Source organism: Chenopodium quinoa, unplaced genomic scaffold (assembly GCF_001683475.1).
Source record: "Chenopodium quinoa cultivar QQ74 unplaced genomic scaffold, ASM168347v1, whole genome shotgun sequence".
NCBI classification, from domain to species: domain Eukaryota; kingdom Viridiplantae; phylum Streptophyta; class Magnoliopsida; order Caryophyllales; family Amaranthaceae; genus Chenopodium; species Chenopodium quinoa.
In genome coordinates this window covers 143,385-163,953 of record NW_018744681.1, presented here as the reverse complement: position 1 = coordinate 163,953, position 20,569 = coordinate 143,385, and the positions used below count along the sequence as shown (strand labels likewise).

The following is a 20,569-nucleotide window of genomic DNA, read 5'->3' as shown; positions in this document are numbered from 1 at the left end:
AAAAATAAAATAAAATTTTTACTATGCAAAGGAAGTTGAACACAGATTATTGGTTAATAACAGAAAACAAAATACCAGAAATTGTACCAACAAAATTTTATAATAACATATTGAATGACTAGCTGTTACTTTGAAAGAGATTGTTATTGATACAAAATAATGTCATAATTTTTCGAGCAGCCACCTATGATTCTAATGATACAATAAACAACACGATCAGCATTACAGCCTGATCAATCAATAATGTCACATATCTCCCATCATCTGCAGAACGACGACAGTAATCAGGGATCAATATCATCGCATAGGTTGCAGTGTTAGCTTCCTAGTTTCTTTATTATTTTAGGCTCATTTAAAACTTCCTTATCAAATTTATTTCAAAAATTTACTGTGATGTGTTGTGCAGGAGTAAAAAAAGGTAAGCAAACTTTATGTAATTTTCTCTTAGTTTCAAAGCATCAAGAACAAAAAACAAAGCCGCAGTTTTGCATCAAAAAACTCTACCTTTTGCCACATTCTATTCTAGAGGAAGACAAGGTTAAGTTAAAGTGAAAGAGAAGGTTGTTATTTACAATCAACAAAAGGGTCTATTGAGAGATCATTGGTTGAAAAGCAATAATAGTATTAAGGATGAAAAATAACCTTGAAGATATCCCCGAACATCCCTTGCATGGGATTTTTGCGTCGTACTCCATAAAACTTCTCCGCTATCTCATCTAGGAACTGAACCATATAATACAGTCAGAAGCTCAATATCAAAAATTCAATCAGAAGCCTTTAAAAAGTGTCCAGAGTTTATTTATTGAACAATCTCAACTGAACTTTAGCATGAAAGTGACCAACATAAAACATGAATGACCTCAACTTTTTTTTTTTTGGAAAGAATTATCTCAACTTTTAAACATCTATAAATAATACAACCTTGGATTAGTCGTGTCCTCGTAATAATTGCAAGTGATATATCACTTGGACTTTTATGAGAAAGAGCTCTCAAATTACAAGGTGCGATAAATTCAAGAAGATGTGAAAAAGTTCAGATCATGCATGTTATGTTTTCTCATATACTAAGACGAGTTTGTGAAGTACCTCATTAAATGCAGGATCTATATCAATGCTAGACTTGTAACTCTGCCTCAACATTCTAAATAGAGGCAAAGCATCCCTTTCCAACCTGAAAACGCAAAAGGAGGGAGAATTCAGATACACAATCCCTTGACCTCATCCATGACTAATATTGCTTGTCTTGGATGCAAAACAGGGTTTTCACATATCATATTTACGCCATCAATCGTTACTTGACACTAAAGTTAGAAAATTTTCCTTTGAGGGATGTGAAGTAGAAAGAAATAACAAGAACACCCGAAGAATATTGCACATGAAGAAACAATTCAAATACTTATATGATAGTGGTAAAGACTTGTGACTTACGTTTGCAAGAGATAATTGATAAATTGCATAAGATCCGAGTCTGGAAAATCTAATTCTTTAGATTCTGCCTGCTTCTTGACCTCATTCAGAACATAGTTTGCATCTCTCATATTACCTAGAGCTAGATACCTGCAAAAGAGAATAGTATCTCACTAAATTAATTATCAGATTTCTGAAACTTCTTTGAGACAAACAGATACAGGATCAAAACAAATTACCATGGCAAAAGGACTAAAATATTTTACATGCAATGCAATGCAATTTGATGTTAGGTATGAACATAAATCCTATAACGCGATCTTGAGCACGCTGTCACGGGTCATCTCCCTTGCCAACCATGGGCGTCATTTGGGTCACTAGGCAACAGGGCATAATCGTGGCTAGGGGGCTTGACCTTGGTGCCCAACTAAGCACTTTCCCCTATAGAGCTTTATTTAGCTAAGGTGATAAAATCCTAGTGAACACCAAAGTGACAGTAATGCAATAATGGGCCATTTGAGGGCCAAATGAATTCCAAATGGGCCCAAATTTGGGGGTCCATCGTCTTTTGGGCCGAGGAAGACCATGGTGGTGTCGGTTTTCCAAGATGAAGTACCAAAGTACAAGTTTTTGGCAGGGAAAACGCGAGATGCTTCTAAAAGTTTCCGGAGCTATCTAAGAGGTTCTTTGGAAGACTGTTCTAGAGTGGATGACTCTAGAATAATCAAGGAAGGTCTGGTACATAGTAAAAGTCTTCTAGGATCTTCTGTGTATGTACACAAGTATGTAAAGTTCTAGAATGTTCAATGCTAGTCTTTAGCATTCTAGGCATGGAAGGATGTAAAAACCTCCTTGTATGTATGTTCCTTTGGAGGTGGCAACTCTCTAGATACTTGTAGTCTAGACCCTCCATTTGAGGAGGTTAGGGTTATTTTAGATAAAGCTTGTAAGTAGGATGGAGCACTATAAATCGGGCTCCAAGGCTCATTTGTACATTCAAGTTAAGAGCAATACAAAAATCATTCCCAAAGCACTTGTGTTCTCTAGCAACTCAATCTCTTCCTTTACACACTTAAAGGGTGTGAGGAAAACCAAGGCATGAGGGTGCCAAGTGAGTGATCGGGCATACTAGCTTGTGTGCTCAATTGTCTACGACACTTAGTCGTAAATTCAGACTAAGGCATTAAGGGTGAGTGCTTAGTTTAACCAAAGGGTCTTGTTAACTCGTCTTACGACAGACTATAAGCAGGTGGCGCACTATGCGTGACTAGGGAAAAATAGTCAGCACGTGACAATGCGCGCACACACTCTACAATAGCATGATTAAGAGGTCTACATCATAAACTCAAGATCTAAGGGCATCTGTACATTTTTTTTTTTTTTTAAGATTTTAATTTTAGAGTCTCAACCACTTTATGACACACCCTTAAATAGTGAAGGACAACACAATAACATATTTCCACCAAAGATTTTAATTGATTAAAATGTAAGAAAATTGCAAGAAGTTGTTGAATGTTAACGGCGAAAAACTCACATAAGAACAGCACGAGCAATGGCCAAATCATCTTCTCCTGGGTAACACTGCAAAGTTGGAAAATGTCACTGAATTAGAAAAATATCTTGCAAAAATAGCACATAAATCTTCATAAAGTCACCTACCATATATAGATAATATTTCACTCACAAGCTACTATATCACTCCTACAAAGTTTCGAGATATATAAACTAAAATGCATGCGACATATGCACCCACACAAAAATCATATTTCCTATTTTTAGAACGAGAAACCCCACCCAAAAAAAACGACAAACAAGTAGTATAACTTGAAATGTCATCTATGTTTATGAAACAAGTAGTAAACTACCTTTTTTGTCCAACTTTTTTTAAAAATCACCTTTTATGTTTTTTTATTTACTAAACCACTTTTTAAGTACCTAAATTTTTTATTGCACCATCCTTATTTCAAATCTAACATATTGCATCTCAACCATCCACTTCCAAATCATCAACCATAGCAAAACCTTCCATTTCATCTCAACCATCACTTCTATTCAGTATTAGAATAAATAAATAATACAATTTAATTTTTGTAGCAAAATTAGGTTTGGTTTTTTAGAGCTTTACTCAATTTAGTCATCCATTTATATAGAAGGAAGGGTCAAATGTTTTTGGAGGTGAAAAGATACATGATTTAGGAGCGAAAGGCACAAGTTGTGGGCCCTTTGACGTCTCAGTTAAATTTTTCGTCAAAATTTGAAATAGGGGTGGTGCAATCAAGAATTTAGGTAATTAAAAGGTGGTTTAGTAAATAAAAAAAACATAAAAGGTGGTTTTTTCAAAAATTTTAGACAAAAATGGTGGTTTATACCAATTTTGCCTTATATAAAAGATACGATTATGCACAGATATTGGATGCTAAGTGATGGATGTGATGTACTTATACTTGAAACTCCTATAATGACAAATATATAGACATAAGACTTGGTTTTGATTGGAGGCTAAAGTTAGAAAATGGACCACTAATATGATAGTTCAAAGATGAAATGTGATCAAGTTAATATGACCTAGAATTATCTTTTGGATGTTAGCAATGATAGCTCATCAATTAAATATACCATAGAAGTTAAAAAATTATGACCAAAATGGTGATTAAAAGAGAAAAATCAAGAATTTAATTAGATTGGAGAATTACAACAGTACAACTTCTAAGCTCATAACAAGGTTCATGGTCACAACTGAGAAGAGAGGAAGATAGTACTAGTGCTTATTTTGCAAGGCTATAACTTCCACTCCTGCAATCTTACTACACAGTACACACAATCCATCACCAACATTCCCCCATTACCAGCAGAACTGTGGTGGTGTTTTAGAAAGAAATTATCTAAAAACAAATACCAATTGTCTTATGTTGTAGTGTATGGTTGAAATCTTGACCTTTGGTATTGATTGTTCTTTAATGGTCGGATATAAAAATCAAAAGGCAAATCTGCTACCCTCTTTACGTGATAATATTTGAGAGAATGTTAGATGGTGACCGATTCTAGGCATGCGAGTTGGTGAGAGTGTTAGTGATGCCGTGTGACATGGTGGCGACCATATAGATAATATATAGAAACCCCAATAATGATTAGTTATTTTTATTTTCATTTCTCAATTGTTTTCCTACCTCATATTTGGACCAAAGTTACTATTTAGTACCTTTGTTGAATAAAATGAATTTCATGTAATGAATAGGGCTATTATATCATGGAAACATAAAAAAGGAACACCATTGATCTCTAAAAATCTTAAAAGGGCTTTACTAGAGTCCTCATCTATTTTAAGTTTCCTTTTTTTTTTTTTTATATATATATATATAATATTATTTCCCTAATAAACAAGAGGGCAAAGATTAACATATCTCAGAAGATTTAAGTGGTTGGATGACTTTTGCTAACCAAAAGCCTTTCCATAAAGCTTGCATCCAATTTCATTAGATTTTCACTCAAATAAAAACTAATAAATGCAAAGATCTTGGAAACATGAAAAGCAATCCATGCTTACATCAAATATGCTTATAGAGAATATATTTGACAGCTTAATTCCATTGCGAAAGTTTAAGAAAAAGAAATATTTTTTATTTCTTTGTAGAAAGCTTTACCTTCTCCATGAAATCTACGAGTGTATCAGCAAATTTCTTTGGACTATTCCCACGAACAAAATGGAATGATACTTTGGCCATGTCCTACAATTATGAAAGTGTGGATGTGAGTTATACCATTACACTATATGAAACCATGAAATAATGAACAAAAAAATAGAATTACATCATATAGACCCAAAAAAAAAAAAAGAAGGAAGCATTAATTGCCCAAATGAAAGACATCATGCTTCTCAACAACGATTTAACAGAATAATTTTTATAAGACAGAAAGCTTGGGGCCTATTCCATAAGTATGACATTAAACAGGTAGTTCAACTAGTTAATTCAAGAGGTAAAACAAGTTATCTAAGTCATGACCATGTCTTTAGAAGTGGATAGGCAACTTCACTGAATGCTTGACTAAATGGATAGCAAGATAGAAATCAGTCACGCAGATCAATTCACTAGGATATAGTGCAGTTCAGAACAGTGATCTATACCTAAGACCTTACCCACAATCCTGCAACATCTTAGATTAAAACTATAAGAACTCACACTCAGTAGCTTTTCTGAAACTCGTCTTTCTATCACAAATTTTCTACAAAGCTGTTTCTGGAGATATTATTCTTAAATATAGTCCAGCTTTGAAAGTGGTATAAATAAGAAGTAACAACCTTTTGACCAAATTACTATTTAAAACTATCCTAAATGCTTCAAAACTAATCCCATCAAAACCAAATATGGCAGATGACAAATTAGTTCAGCAGACAGGCTTGTAGTCTTTATAAAAATACTAGTTGACTAAACCATATCAGTTACCAATCCTCACTTTTCTTGCCTCTCCCTTTTCCTTCTCATAATAATCGAAATAATGAAATCATAAATAGACCCAAAATATCCCCAATGCATTTACAGGGATTGATTTTACTTTTTCAGTATAAAGTTCAAATGAAGAAGTGAGATGGAGAAAGAGAAGCTAAAGATAGATTAAAGTAAACAAATGCCTTGTTCGGAAAATAGCATTTGGCCAACTTTTTGTATTGACTTTTAGAGTAGTTAGGCAAAAATAAATAAATGAATAAAAAATAAAAACTGATAAGTTAATGAATTTTGAATTGGTTGAAAAGTATTTTTTTTAAATCTAAGAATGCCTATTATTGGCCAGCTATATGGAAAAAAAAAGGTCAGTTACATCGATTTTTGCATAAAACAATTAATACCGCTAGCTAGCAAAAAAGTCAACAATTTATACTCTACTAGCTGGTAAAACATGCCAGGTGAACCAAACAATAGCAAAAACGTAATAGCCTAACAAGGCCAAACTAACCAATAGAAAGTTATAACATTGAGTGCACAAGATTGCAACATGGAGGGATTGCACAAGATTTTAGGTACTGGGAAAAAGGAGAAGAGAGAAGGCTAAATTACAAATCTGTACATGTGATTGTACGCATTAACTAAAGCAATAGCAAAAACAAGGTACATTGGGTATTTGCAATGTGATAGGAGATATTTGTTTTCCTAAAACGGGCATCTTGCATGAGAAACTTCCTAAGAGGTAAACACTGCAAAATTAAAAAGACGGAAGAAGTACGATTTAGGTTCTTTTTGGCCATACGTGATCAACCAAATGAATCATTAATTGCAGATACTAGTGCAAGACACAAAAGTAGCGACGAACCAACACCAAACCAATACTCCCACGTCCGAGTGAGAAGTAAAGGTGTAATCTTCAGCTTCTACATTCTTGGAAAAATTGCTTCAACTTTTTGTCCAGGATTCTAAGTTTAAGTCAAAACACTGAAATCTAGGCTAAATGCATACTATTTCAACTTCTAAAACACTATCCTACCAACCGATTTTTTTAAACAATTTGGACAAACTAAATAGTAGCATAACAAAAGCAGAAAAATGAGCACAATCACCTTTTCCAAAGCACATACTGTCTTTTTCAGTAAAATTACATTTTATCATCAATTAAAAAGATTTAGCCATGAAAATCAGAGTTCAACAAATCATTGTTTTGCTTAGAAACAATAACCAAACAACCATAAGTCTAACCAATTGTTACCATTCTTGCATCCAGTTCAGTGTCAACTTACCACCTCAGGTGTCTCGGAATATATGTACTCTGCAAGCATAGTATGTAGCTCCCGAGAACCATTTCTGTCAGGTCCAAGTTCAATAGACCACCTAAGCAATACAAACAAGTAGCAATTCCATAAGTTATATTTCACAAAAAATATTATCATAAATCATAGTATTGTTGTTTCCATTTAAAAGAAGTTAATACACTTGTATTGTCCCAAAATAAGAAAATGACAAATAATCTCATTGATCGCTTAAATACTTTTAAAAGGCTGTCTTATATTTAAAGTAGAAGCATACAAGCCTAGAAATCTATTTAGAGGTAGGTCTGACAGTTCAACACTTTAGTCCATCATATTCACCTTTACAATGTCACTTAACATTCGAAAGAATGCTAAACTTAAGGACAAAGATCATGAAAAGCATTGCGCTCAAGTTCACGGGCATACATATGTAGAAATGCATACATGCAACTCAAGATTTTCTTAGTTAAACATAACTTAGTTATTTCTCACCTGATAGCAGCCCTCAGAAAAGAAGCGCATGCCTCCACACGTATTTTAGCTGCTCCCAAAGCTTCGGAAAGCTTTTGCATGTCATCATCATCTCCAACATGGTCCGGTACAGCATTTCGAGGAAATGCCTCGTAGATTTTCCTGAGACGGTCTGACAAAACTTACTTTTTATAAGATCACAAAAACAGATTATACTCTACAAAATTTAGACGTAACCAAAGTACCAAACAATTAATATTTCTAAATAAAATTTAATGCAAAAAAGATATATACTGAATCAAAAATTTGTACTGACCAAGCAGGTCGTCATTGTAAGGAAATTTTCCTTTCACAAGTGTCTCTACGAACAACAATGCCAGCTCAGCACCACAAGTAACCTAATCATATGGAAAATATTAACCAATTGAGAAAACACGATATACACAACAGTTAAAAATGAAAGGATTTTACATCCAGCAAAGACAAAATCAGGCCTCACGATCTCAGAGTCATATTTAGGCAAATTCACATATTTCATTAGATAAAGAAGGGAAATGGCAAAAGATTGACCATGCATGGATGTATATATGGTTGTCTAGCAAAGTGCAGATACCTATTTCGGAAAATCAGCCTATGTATAGACTGCTAAAAAATTAGCCAATATAATACATTAATACCACCTATCATGGCTATCAAGCACAAACAAAATCATTAATGCGATGAATTAAACCCCCACATTCAACAGGTTAATTATTCAAAATCAAATAGGAAGTAGGAATTTTAAGATATGTAACAATTTGGAGGTAAAGTATGACACCTAGGCTTCTAATTTTCCAAATAACGGAAGTATTATCCTAAATCAACACAATTTCATGGAGCTTCAAGAATATATTGGGACATAATAAAAGGACACTAACTTATGGAAAGAAAATTAAGTTATCGTAATCTATCCCTAGAATGACAATGCCAAACATGGAATGACCTCCAACAGCGGCAATTATCCTGAAAATACTACAGTGAATATTCAAAGATTTTAATATATCCAAGTCCTTCACTGGAGTAATAGGAAATACAATTGTATATTTGTATGAATTTCTTGCCTATGTTATCTCCTGCTCAGCTCTTTCAGAAGATTCCACTTCAAGCTTTATCCTAATGGCAATAATAGCTAAAATATTGACTACCAACTACGGCCAAAAAACTGAGAATGTCTTAAGCAGTTCCTTTGTTGCAGCTTGCTAGACACGGATAACATAATCTGCAGATAGGACTCGCAGGAGTGTTGCTTCTTTTGGTGAGAGAAAATGCGAGAGAGGGAGAAGGGGAATAGAACGAAAAGGTGCAACTCACAAGCCATCAATTATATAAACTAAACCTAATTAAATTTACAAGTTACTAATCCAAAAGGTCATGAATAACAAATAAATTTCATCATCTGGTGTATGATTTATTCAAGTCAACAGCAAGTGAATCATATAACCTTTCGATCTCATACAATACAAACAAGCAGCCAAATTCCCACATGATCTATTTGTCACGAAAGTGATCATAATCACATACATAAATAATTTATTCTAGAGACAAGTCCTTAACCTATGTCAAGAAAGCGGCCATGATCACAAATCAACATTAAGTCCTACAGAAACTTAGCATAACTTTCAGCAATAAGACCATACTCTCAGCATACATTTGAATCAAAAATCAATTGAATTCATAAGTTAGTGTTCGATATAAAGACCTGATCATGTTTCAATTGGAGACAGGCACCTGACTCAAGGATATCCAATGCTTCATAGTACCTCTCAGCAGCTATGTATCTGAAATTTCAAGTATATTACACAATGCACCCAACCAAGGTAAGTCAATACTCAATACAATGATTTCAAAGAACAATAACATAAATCAAACAAGAAGGTGTTGGCCAAAAGTTATATACTTTACTCCTTTTGGTCAAGATTTAATTGTTTTATGATATGTTCAAATTAAATTATCAGCGTATTTTTTCGTTACTCGTTCAAATTACACTATGAGTTTGTTATTTCGTTATGAGTTCAAATAACACTATCAATGTGTTATTTGGTTACTTGTTCAAATTACACTATTACTGTGTTATTTCGTTACTTGTTCAAATTAAACAATCAACGTGACTATTAATTCCCAACAGCGGGAATCATACGTGCCAATGAAAAGTAACCGACATATATCCATACCTAGCACTAGTAGACTTGTACATCTGCTGAGCTCCATAAAAATTCCCTCCATCAATAACTTTCTGCAACTTCTCAATACTCTGCATGTGAAATCAAACATAATTTACATCAATCACCAACATTAACATCAAATTAACAATCTTTAAAATAAAAATCACAGTAATCAGCAAAGCAAAAAGAATTAAACCAAATTGAGATCTAATAGTGAAAAATTTAAATGTGGGGCAGCAAAAAGATTAAAAATCAAAAACCCACATCAAAAAAAACAAATTCAAAGATTGGGTTTTTTACGTTTTTTTTCCCAACAATTCAGATTTTAGAGTAGCAGAATTTAGGATAGAAAAACCTGAAGAGCAGGAGGCAGAGAAGCTTTTCTGGGTCGAGACATGTTCTTCGTATAACGGGTAAATTTTGATTTGAGGAATTATATTAATTGGGTAATTGTAAATTTGTAATAATGAATTGAATTGAAGAGAAATTAAATATTGATCTGCTTCAATTTTTATGGAAAGTAATTCTGTAATATCTTTGCCAACAGCTAATTTTGATTTCAGTTCGGAATAGGAAAGCAGGGAAGTGATTTAGGCCCAGGTCTTCTTGATTGGACCGACCAATGTTTTTCTAGATCTAATCAAGTTTAAGTCTTAGACGGTTAGACCTCCTACGCCTCCTAGTTAATGCTCGAACCAATTAGAGGAGTGATTCGAGTTAAAGATTAAAGTCGGGTCATGCTTGACAACAACAATAACAAAATTACTCTCATTGAATTGACATGAACTATGACATAATTAGATTATTTTCTCTTCATCCCATTTATATAATATTCGATAAAAATAATTTTTGTTTGGTAAAATAATTATCGTTCAACAAAAATAACTTCAGTTTTGAAAATAAATAAATAAAATTTAATCAGTGAAAATCAGTAACTTTATCGAACAATAAAAAAAAAAAAAAAAGCCATGTTCAATTCACCTTAAAAGCGAATATTTAGTAAAATAATTTCAGTTGGTTTCAAGAGAATCAGTAAAAATAATTTTAGTTTATTAGAATTAATTTTACTTCAATAAAATTAGTTTCAATTCAGCAAAAAAAAACAATTTAAGTTCGTAAAAATAATTTCAGCTCAGTTAAAATAATTACAGTTCAGCAAAAATAAGGTAAACTTAACAATGCCTAAGTTTTAATCGGTGAAAATAATTCTAGTTCAGCAAAAATAAATTTTTTTTAGTAAAAATAATTTAATTCAGTAAAAATAAGGTTAAGAGAGCAGGGTCTTTCCCTCAATAATGTTTCACCTTATTTTGTTGAACTAAAATTATATTTATTCAAATATAATTATTTTTGCGAGATTGAAATTAGTTTTACTCAACTTAAAAATTTTCTTAAGAAAAATTAAATGATTAAAACTTATTTTTATTGATTCTCTCTCTATTATAATTTTTCTTTAAGATTACTTATTTTTAATGATTAAAACTTATTTTTATTAAGCTAAACTTTTAAATTTATTTTTATCGAACTAAATTATTTTTAGTGAACTTAAATCATTTTTAATGAATCTTATTTGAATAAGGTGAAGAGAACAAGATCGGACAATAATGAACTTAAGTCAATACTGAACTAAAGTCAATAATGAATCTTATTTGAATGAATACATTGCATTGTTACGTGCATCCAATAGGGTTTTTATTTTTTCATTTAAGAGACACTCATGTTTTACTTAACCATTAAATAATTTTTTATTTTTTATTTTTTTGAAAGAAACCATTAAATTATTTTAACTTAACTAAAATAAATTTTTAATGAAATAATTGAATAATATTTACTGAATTGAAAGTATTTTATTCAATTAATTCAATTTATATGGAGTACTAAATATTTTTTGAATGAGGTGGAGATAACAATTCTTTTCAAAATTAAAAAAATATATAAAAAAAAAGGCAAAATTGGCTTCAACACTCTGAACTTTGGCTTGGGTGCACTCGGCATTCTGAAAAAAGAAAAATAGCCAAAACACCCTGAAGTATTAGCATGGGTGCACTTAGCACCATACAAGAAAATTTTCGGCCAAAAGTGGCCGGATTTCGGCGACTTTTTTTTTTAATAAAAAAATGTTTTTTTTATAATTTTTTTTTTATTTTCTTATTATTATTATTCATCATCATCATCATCATCATCATCATCATTACTATTATTATTATTATTATTACGAAAATACCTCGGTTTGCGTGTTGTTATTTTTTTGACGAAAATTGTTTAGGTAAGGTTTCGGGGGTCATTTTTACCCTTAATGGATCCAAATTTAGCTCAGATTTTGCAAAAAAAAAAAACGGAAATACCACGTTTTGCGTGTCGAGAAATATCTAAGTTGCTAAGACACGCAAATCGAGATATTTCTTGACACGTAAAACGGGGTATTTTCTTTGCAAATCCCGAGCTGAAATCGGACCCAATAAGAGTTAAAATGACCCCGAAACCAATATGCAAATCGAGATATTCCTCGACTCGCAAAACGAGGTATTTCCATTATTTTTTTGCGAATTCCGAGCTTAATTTGGAGTCATTGAGGATAAAAATGACCCCGAAACCTTACCAAAACAATTTCCGTCACAAGAAATAGCAATACGCAAATCGAGATATTCCTCGACACGCAAAACGAGGTATTTCCATTACTTTTTTGCGAATTCCGAGCTTAATTTGGATCCATAAAGGAAAAAAATGACCCCCGAAACCTTACCCGAACAATTTCCATCACAAAAAATAACAATACGCAAATCGAGATATACCTCGACACGCAAAACGAGGTATTTTCATTATTTTTTTTTGCGAATTCTGAGATTAATTTGGACTCATTAAGGATAAAAAATGACCTCCGAAACCTTAATTTCTGTAAAAAAAAAAAAAAAAAATAACAACATGCAAATCGAGGTATTTTTGTAATAATAATAATAATAACAATAATAATATTAAATAATAATAATGATAATAATAATAATAATAATAATTAATAATAATAATAATAAATAATAATAATAATAAAATTAAAAAAAATTTATTAAAAAAAAAAGTCGCCGAAATCCGGCCATATTTGGCCGGAAATTTTCTTGTTTGGTGCTAAGTGCACCCATGCTAATACTTCAGGGTGTTTTGGCTATTTTTCTTAGTTCAGGGTGTTGTGTGCACCTAAGCCAAAGTTCAGAATGTTGAGGCCAATTTTGCCAAAAAAAAAAAAAAGGTTGAAGGTATCAATGTATCATGGCCATAAATTTTTCATGTGATGAAAATATTATTGGGCCCTAATATATATGTTCATCCTTGGCCCCTTCCTTGATTATCTCATGTAACCATGCAATGCTTCAGAGTACCCTCTCAAAGTCTCAGCAGCTATGTATCTGAAATTTCAGCAAGCCAACTGCATTAGCACAGAAAAAGGCAATAACCAAAATAATTACAAGTAAATTACATAATGCACCTGATGGTTACACAAACTAAGAACACTTAGAGGATGTTTGGTTCAAGCATCTAAGGTATGAGGTATGGGTTTAGAATGAGTGAAACCCATACCTATTGTTTGTTTTTATAAAATTCAATTTTGAAACCTATACCTCAAACCCCTAAGGTATGGGGTTTTGAAACCCAAGGGGGAGGTGGTTATGAGCCATACCCTTACCTTTAGCTTCAAATTAAAAGAAAAACATATCATTCCCAACTCAAAATCAAACAAATGGAATTAAGTATCAAGTTCCAAACCCATACCACCCTAGTTTCATTCCTCATTCCAAACCCATACCATTATCTGAACCAAACGCATATACATACACATAAATTTATGAGACATATTATGAACTATGAAGTGTCTTGAAAACCTCCTCCAATTCCAACAAACTACACACACATACATTAATACATACATGTACATGTAAAATTATTCAACATAGATTATGTAGTGCCTGTACATGTAATGATGTAAAATTATTCAACATAGATTATGTAGTGCCTTTTAGAAACCTCTTCCACGAGTTCCATCAATACCATCATATACCACTATACCACACACGCCACACATGGACATATAAATTTAATTTAAATAGATTATGAAGTGCCTCATAATCCTCCCGTAATACCATCACAAACTCCACAAACATACATGTACATGTAAATCTATATTACTACATATATAGATTGTGGCATTAAGTAGTGACTTGAAAATTTGAAAACCTCCTCCAATACCATACAAACTACGTACGTGTACTCAAAAATTATTCAATATAGATTATGAAGTACGTACTTGAAAAACCTTATTTATTAATAACGGTACCGTAATAGTGCAATACATAATTAGGTATAGAATCATCCATGAAAAAAGCATGACAGGGTTAGACAACTAATAACATGTTACTAAACAAGTAAACATTGTTTAGAAATTTGGCACTATACAATTAATTAACTTTGATTATATGACTAAATAAGGTATAAAATCCCAAAAATCAGCTCTAATAACACAAGTTTCCCGCCTATTTGACCAAACAAGTAAAAACTCTATTAGGCTTACTATGAATAACCGTTACAAATCTCAAATAACATTTTCCTAGAATCATATATTATCACACTATATAATTCTTCTTTTAGTACTTCTATTACATCACCCCTTAATAAGATTTTTCAAAGAAATTAAAAAATTAAAGGGTGAATTCCCCTGTATTTCAACTAATCAAACATTAAACCCATAAAAGAAATATGAATCTTGATGTTGAAAAAATTCAATTGATTGATTTTTCTTCTGAGGATGATTTCCTCATTGATTCCGATTTCGATAACACCTTCGTTGATCTTCGATTATCAGGTAATCTTTCGTTTTTACCTTATCAAATGAAAGCATTCATTAATTTTCTTGCAAGAAGAATGAGTTCAAGTTGCTTCATTTGCTTGTCATGCTGGCAAGAAGTAACGTTTTACTTTTATTTAAATTTTGAAATTAACATTTTCGTCCTTATTTCTGTCATGTAACATGTTTTATTGCATAATTGATTATCTTTCCTTTATTACATGATCTTAAAATTAATTACCCAATAATAAATTTTTTGATTATTTTGGTCTTGCATGTTGATTAATTCAATTCATTGTGAATTTTTTTTATTTAATAGTGTCATTTGACACACAAAAGGAGCTAGTATGCAATTCCAAATCAAAGGTTTATCGAGGAACAAAAGATAAAGTACCGATCTTTGCTGAAAAAGAACGAAGAACTTTGCGACTAGAAAAGGAAAATGGTGATAAAGAATGCAATTCAAGAAAAAGTTTAGCTTGGGATCATGCATTTTTAACAAGCCCTGGTATGAACATGCCTTTTTAATCTTACATGTTTACGATTTTTGTAACTTAAACGTGTGTACGATTAAGTAATTAATCCTTTTGACTGTCGTGACTGTTTAAGGTTTCCTTGAACTTGAGGAATTGTGTCTTGTGAATAGCGGTTTCAAGAATCTTGAGGTATCATCTTCACTTGGAAATGAAGATAATGTGAAGAGGTGTGTTAAGTGACTTTGACTAAACTTTTTGAAGTGTTAATGATCCCTTTGAATGCAAGTAGTAACTGTTTATTTGGAAATTTGCAGTAAAGTTTGCCAGGAAAGAAAATTAAGTCAGAAACTCGGCGTTGGATCTGCTGGAAAACAGAAATGTCAGTGTAAGTAGACGCTTACTCGTTACAGATGATGTATGAGTCGTATAACCTGTTCTGATGGACTAGTTTTGTGCTCTGCATGACTTTTGTTTTTGAGGTAAACAGTGAAAGAATTTTTTTTTTTTTTTTTTTTTTTTTTTTTTTTTTTTTTTTTTTTTTTTTTTTTATCTCAGCACTGTATTCTGAATGTTACTTCTGTCCAATGAACTTAGTATGTCTGATAGATATTAATCGCGATTCAAAGAAAGTAACCTTCCCTGCTTGTAGTTGCTTCCAACCATTACTTATTAACCTGTTCTGATGGACTAGTATTGTGCTCTGCATGACTTTCGTTTATAAGTGAAATTGTGAAAGCATTTTTTAATCTCAGCACTGTATTCTAATTGTTACTTCTATCCAATGAACTTATTATATCTGATAGATATTAATTGCGTTTCAAAGAAAGTAATCTTCAATGCCCTGCTTGTAGTTGCTTCCAACCATTACTTATTCTCTGTCACACTCATGATATTCTTTCTTATTGCGCTGTCTTTTCTCTTATGGCCTTTTACAGCATTGATGAAAACAAAAGTTGCGTCTCCAAGCAAGGTAAGGTTTATCAGATAGTGTTTTTGCTAGAAACATCTATAAATGACTTGAGCATAAGTGCCTATTGCTTTTTTTGGACTTTCAGATGGTGTCGACAGAAGGCTCCATACGACAACAGATGGCTGTTGGAAGATCAGAGACGACATCAAGATCAGCTGTTGCTAAATCACAATCTGTGAGTTGACTGACCACTTATCACATTACTGATTTACTGATTAGGTGCATCCAGGACCGTTGGACTGGAATATTTAGCTGAACTTTTTAAAAGCATCCAACTGAAAAGGTTGAGGCTGATAAGGACAGTTTCTGCTGTAGCAAGATATTTATGACTATATCAGCAACTAGCAAAAAATCTTGAAAGCATTATGACTAACTAAACTTACTTTGAATTGATTAAGAACATTATTAGCAGGAAAGAACCTTTAAAGTCCGCCGGAATCAGGAGCCAGACTAGAGTCTCTAAGGTGCATGACAAAAAACCACCTCTGCGAGCAATCAGCAGAAATGGTAAAACTGAAACTAAGAACTTATGTAGTGAATCTAACTTTATTTACTACTCCATCGGTCCCATATTATTTTGCGTAATTTCCCTGAGTCACAGGATATGTTACTTGGCCTATCACTACAATGCTAGTGCCAAACCTAACGCAAAATACATGGAAAGGAAGGAGTATTCATTTGGATTCGTTTATTATCTAATACTGAATTAACCATAACTATTACAGGACATGGCATGTTGGCTCCCAAACTACCAGATTTAAGGAGCTCTAATTCTATAATATCCTCCCAATCTCTCTTGCCTTCATATGCTACTAATAGGTCGATTGATTATTCTCCAAGTAAAACTTCCATGGATAATTTACAGACTGCAAGCCTTCTGGAATCACAGGAGATGCCAGGTAGTTTCACAAATCAGATCATGTTCCCATTATTTATTATGCTAAACTGAACCTTTTGAGCTACTCTCGTATGTACACGAATCTAATAGGCCTAATTACATACTTCATTTTGAATACTATATAGGACTATAAGTGAATGCATTGTTAATCTTATTCTTCTACTAATCTACTTCAGATGGTAGTATCACTTATGATATTAAGGCTTCTCAAACAATGAACTTAGTAGCCCATCAGAACAATCATCAACTTCATTCTTGCACCAAACGAAGTCTTGGACTGGATGCTTCAAAACAGAATGACACTACAGAAGCAAAGAGAAGTCCCTTTTCATCCAAGGCTTCTAGTCTTCGTATGCCATCCCAAAAGATCGGCTTCTTTGACATGGTCAGTTTCTTTGGACAACTCTTTAAGTTCATATACAGTTGGAAAAATCTGAAAATGAGATTTATTAACAAGCTCTCTTCTTTTAGAAATTTCATAAGCCAGAGATTAAAAGGCATGATCAAGATGGTATGTCTAATAATAAAGGGCAAAGGAAGAAAGATGAGGCCTCCACCAAGAAGCAAACACATTCTCTTGGATTCGAGGAAAAGGAAAACATTTTCCACCCTGAGGATACTGTGATTGAGCTTGAACTAAAAAAAGGTTCTCCGTCAGCTTCTCAGTTGGCTGCTAATGGCTCCTCACCAAGTTCTGGTCAGTGCTCATCTACTTCCAAGAAAAGCCACACTAAAGTTCAGAGACCAGCACGGCAAAGTTTGTTCAGCCCAACTCCTCGCACTAAGACATCAACATCAATTCCCAAAGTTTCTCCATTGAAGAAAAGTGCTTTCTTTTAAACTGAGCAATCCCAAAGGAAATGTCCAAGAAGGTAGATAACTTAGATCTAGGTTCACCTAAAAACTTATTAGACGTTTTGAAAGACTCTCATTTAACTGTGGGTTGCTATCATAATGAGACAATTGAAGGCGAAAATTAGTAGGCTGAGATGATGTTTACTTGTACCAAGGTGAAAAAAGTCTTAATGAAAAGTTCGAGCATTGAGGAGGTCGATTATGTAAAGCCAATAGAGCTAATCTATAAATAATGATTGTTGATTCGGATTTTGGTCCAGAGCATCTTCTTGTAATGATTCTTCTAGCCATAAGTATAATTTTGATATGTTTCCATTTTTTTTCCCTTGACAAAGACCATTGCACATGTGGGTTCATGCATTATTTTTCCTAAAATGGGACCATTTCACATGGTTCAACAAAGCTTCAACTTGAAAGTTAATTTAACAACACTTTGTCTTCACCTCCTCAGTGCCTGTTCATCGTTCATCATGACGAAGTTTATACAACATATCCAGTGTCCTAGAACACCTTTTGCATCACAGAATTATATATATTAAACACCGTATGTTTAGGTCACTAAGGAGATTTTTCCTCCTCTAATGCTCCTATCATTAGAGGTCTTTTAAGCATAATTGTTGTATTGACTGAATTTTTTGTTTGTTTCGACAGCATTAATTTGGCTTAATCGAAGGTCATAATCAAGAATAATGTGAGATATATATAGCATTTTGTATTAACAAAAAATAAGACACCTGAGTGGTGCTTAGCCTTTGATGTATAATAACTGAATGCAGAGTATAATCTATGGCAGAATAAATACTATTGACAGGAACAGACCAACTTATAATGTTGGGGGTAATTTCCTGTTACTTAGAATTTTCCATTGTAGTTACCAAATCAAACACAACTTATTAAATAATACGCATTCCAGGATAACCTCTAATGACACAAAGAATATTCACTAATATGGAGTCAATTGTGATGAAAGTGCAGCAACCGATATGTCAGTGCACTTAGACTTACGAAAGGAACTTACACCCAGACTCCCAGAGGCTTTCAAGGGCACATTCTGTCTGGACCATCTGTAGACCTATGCAACTAAGTGATTCAGAATCAGAAAACTGTTTCGACACATATAAGATATAACAGTAGAAAAAGAGAGAAATTATGAATAATCAGACAACTGATGATGTAAGACATGTAATTAGAAAACTGGTTAGCCTAACTAACTCCCAACTGGTCTTACAAAAATTCCAAGTTTAAATTGATGTAGCTTTATACTGACATTCTGACTGCTGTAATATTAGGAAATATAACATTGATGTGATATATAAAAGTCTTCCTTTGTTACTTATTACTTATTAGGGTGGATTAGAAACATCAAACAGTTCAATACTTAAATCAGTTACATTAACTTGCTTTGCACTAAATGTACTTAAACTCCATGAATACAATCTTTATAAATGGCACAAGGAAGCCTTGATAACTCATAACATAGCTACATACTAGGGGCACTCTACGGCTACCTAGCATGAAGCATCAGTATGTACTGAAACTATTACTATAAAGAACAACAATTCTTTAATGATAATCGACGTTTAGAAATGGAAATCAATTTTCTGAAGCGTAGTAAATGTATTAAAACCCATAGGTACACATGTACTCCTACAGAAATTTCGGTGAAGAACTTTCAGAAGAAGAAATCTCATATCATCATGTTCTCACAGTACAACTTACCAAAAACCAATAGTCAACAATACTTGCAGTTACTATAAGTTTGGGTAAGAAAATCACAAAACACCAGCAAATATAGTAAGGCTACGATTCATGAACCAGTATGAGCATATGCTTGCTGACATATAAACAAAATGGACTTACATTTTCATTGATGAAGTTCAAATTACTATCATTGGGCAAAATAACAGCGATCTTTCTATTCTTAATCAACTGCACACGAGCACAACTTCTGATAGCAGAGTTGGGCTGTTTAGCTCCAATACCCCTGCATCAAAAGCTCTTAGTTTATGTTCTCATAAAAACCTGTTTCACCACATATAACTGCAGGAAAGAAGAGAGAAATTACTAAACATCAGACAACTTTAGTCAGCTGCACAGATGTAAGACGTGTAATTTGAAAACTCGATTAGAGAAGCAAGCTAACTCCCAACTAATCTTACAAACATTCCGGGTTCAAATGGTCAAATGGATGTAGCTTCATACTAACAAGTTGGACTTATTAATTGTAATTACAAAAAATAAACAAAAACAGCAGCAGATATAATACATGGCTATCAAGAAAAGATGGATATACTAATACATGTAATCTCAACTTGTTCTATATTGTACATATACCACATCAACAGACGGCCCACCATTTTATCAATGACTCTTTCATCATTAATAGTTTACTCCAATAATTTCTTCATTTGAGTATCTAGACAATGACAGAAAAATATATAAACTCGATCTGCCTGAGATTAATTATCAGTAATGTGACAACTAATTCTCGACAGAACGAAGTAACAAACAGAACATATAAATAAAATTTTCCATATATATTAGTTAAAAATATATTACAAGGGAGATAAAAAGTCGAAATCTTTACAATGTACAGGCACTAAATCAAGTTTGTCATGGCTAATTTTCTTAGCATCTTCTTTTTTATGGACCTTAAAAGCATCATTAACATGGTTGATGATTCATAATTCTGAAGGGAAACCCCTAATAACCCCTATCTAACAAAG

At 32.8% G+C, this 20,569-nt stretch overlaps 2 protein-coding genes across 2 annotated transcripts; one reads left to right on the top strand and one right to left on the bottom strand.

The window, feature by feature from the left end:
- On the bottom strand, window positions 1–10,460 carry LOC110702247 (Golgi to ER traffic protein 4 homolog). The gene is made up of 12 exons (XM_021879954.1): window positions 10,169–10,460; window positions 9,823–9,902; window positions 9,351–9,429; window positions 7,929–8,010; window positions 7,634–7,784; window positions 7,133–7,223; window positions 5,049–5,132; window positions 2,942–2,988; window positions 1,429–1,557; window positions 1,087–1,171; window positions 643–723; window positions 1–264 (listed from the first exon to the last, which is right to left on the bottom strand). Exons 1-12 carry the CDS (start codon window positions 10,208–10,210, stop codon window positions 247–249), a joined length of 969 nt encoding a protein of 322 aa, XP_021735646.1. The 5' UTR covers window positions 10,211–10,460; the 3' UTR covers window positions 1–246.
- Window positions 10,461–15,264: 4,804 nt separating this feature from the next.
- LOC110702246 lies at window positions 15,265–18,995 on the top strand. The gene is made up of 4 exons (XM_021879953.1): window positions 15,265–16,597; window positions 16,816–16,989; window positions 17,165–17,373; window positions 17,460–18,995. The coding sequence occupies exons 2-4, from the start codon at window positions 16,824–16,826 to the stop codon at window positions 17,826–17,828; spliced, it is 744 nt and encodes a 247-aa protein (XP_021735645.1). The 5' UTR covers window positions 15,265–16,597; window positions 16,816–16,823; the 3' UTR covers window positions 17,829–18,995.
- Window positions 18,996–20,569: the final 1,574 nt, after the last annotated feature.

What these genes read in the sequence shown, in the direction of transcription:
- LOC110702247 (XM_021879954.1), bottom strand. Translation starts at nt 10,210, where the DNA reads ATGTCTCGACCCAGAAAAGCTTCTCTGCCTCCTGCTCTTCAG. An exon ending in TACAAGTCTACTAGTGCTAG is followed by an intron (nt 9,430 to 9,822) that starts GTATGGATATAT and finishes TTGAAATTTCAG; the next exon opens with ATACATAGCTGCTGAGAGGT. An exon ending in TAGATCCTGCATTTAATGAG is followed by an intron (nt 724 to 1,086) that starts GTACTTCACAAA and finishes TATATGGTTCAG; the next exon opens with TTCCTAGATGAGATAGCGGA.
- LOC110702246 (XM_021879953.1), top strand. Translation starts at nt 16,824, where the DNA reads ATGTTGGCTCCCAAACTACCAGATTTAAGGAGCTCTAATTCTATAATA. An exon ending in GGAATCACAGGAGATGCCAG is followed by an intron (nt 16,990 to 17,164) that starts GTAGTTTCACAA and finishes AATCTACTTCAG; the next exon opens with ATGGTAGTATCACTTATGAT. An exon ending in AGATCGGCTTCTTTGACATG is followed by an intron (nt 17,374 to 17,459) that starts GTCAGTTTCTTT and finishes CTCTTCTTTTAG; the next exon opens with AAATTTCATAAGCCAGAGAT.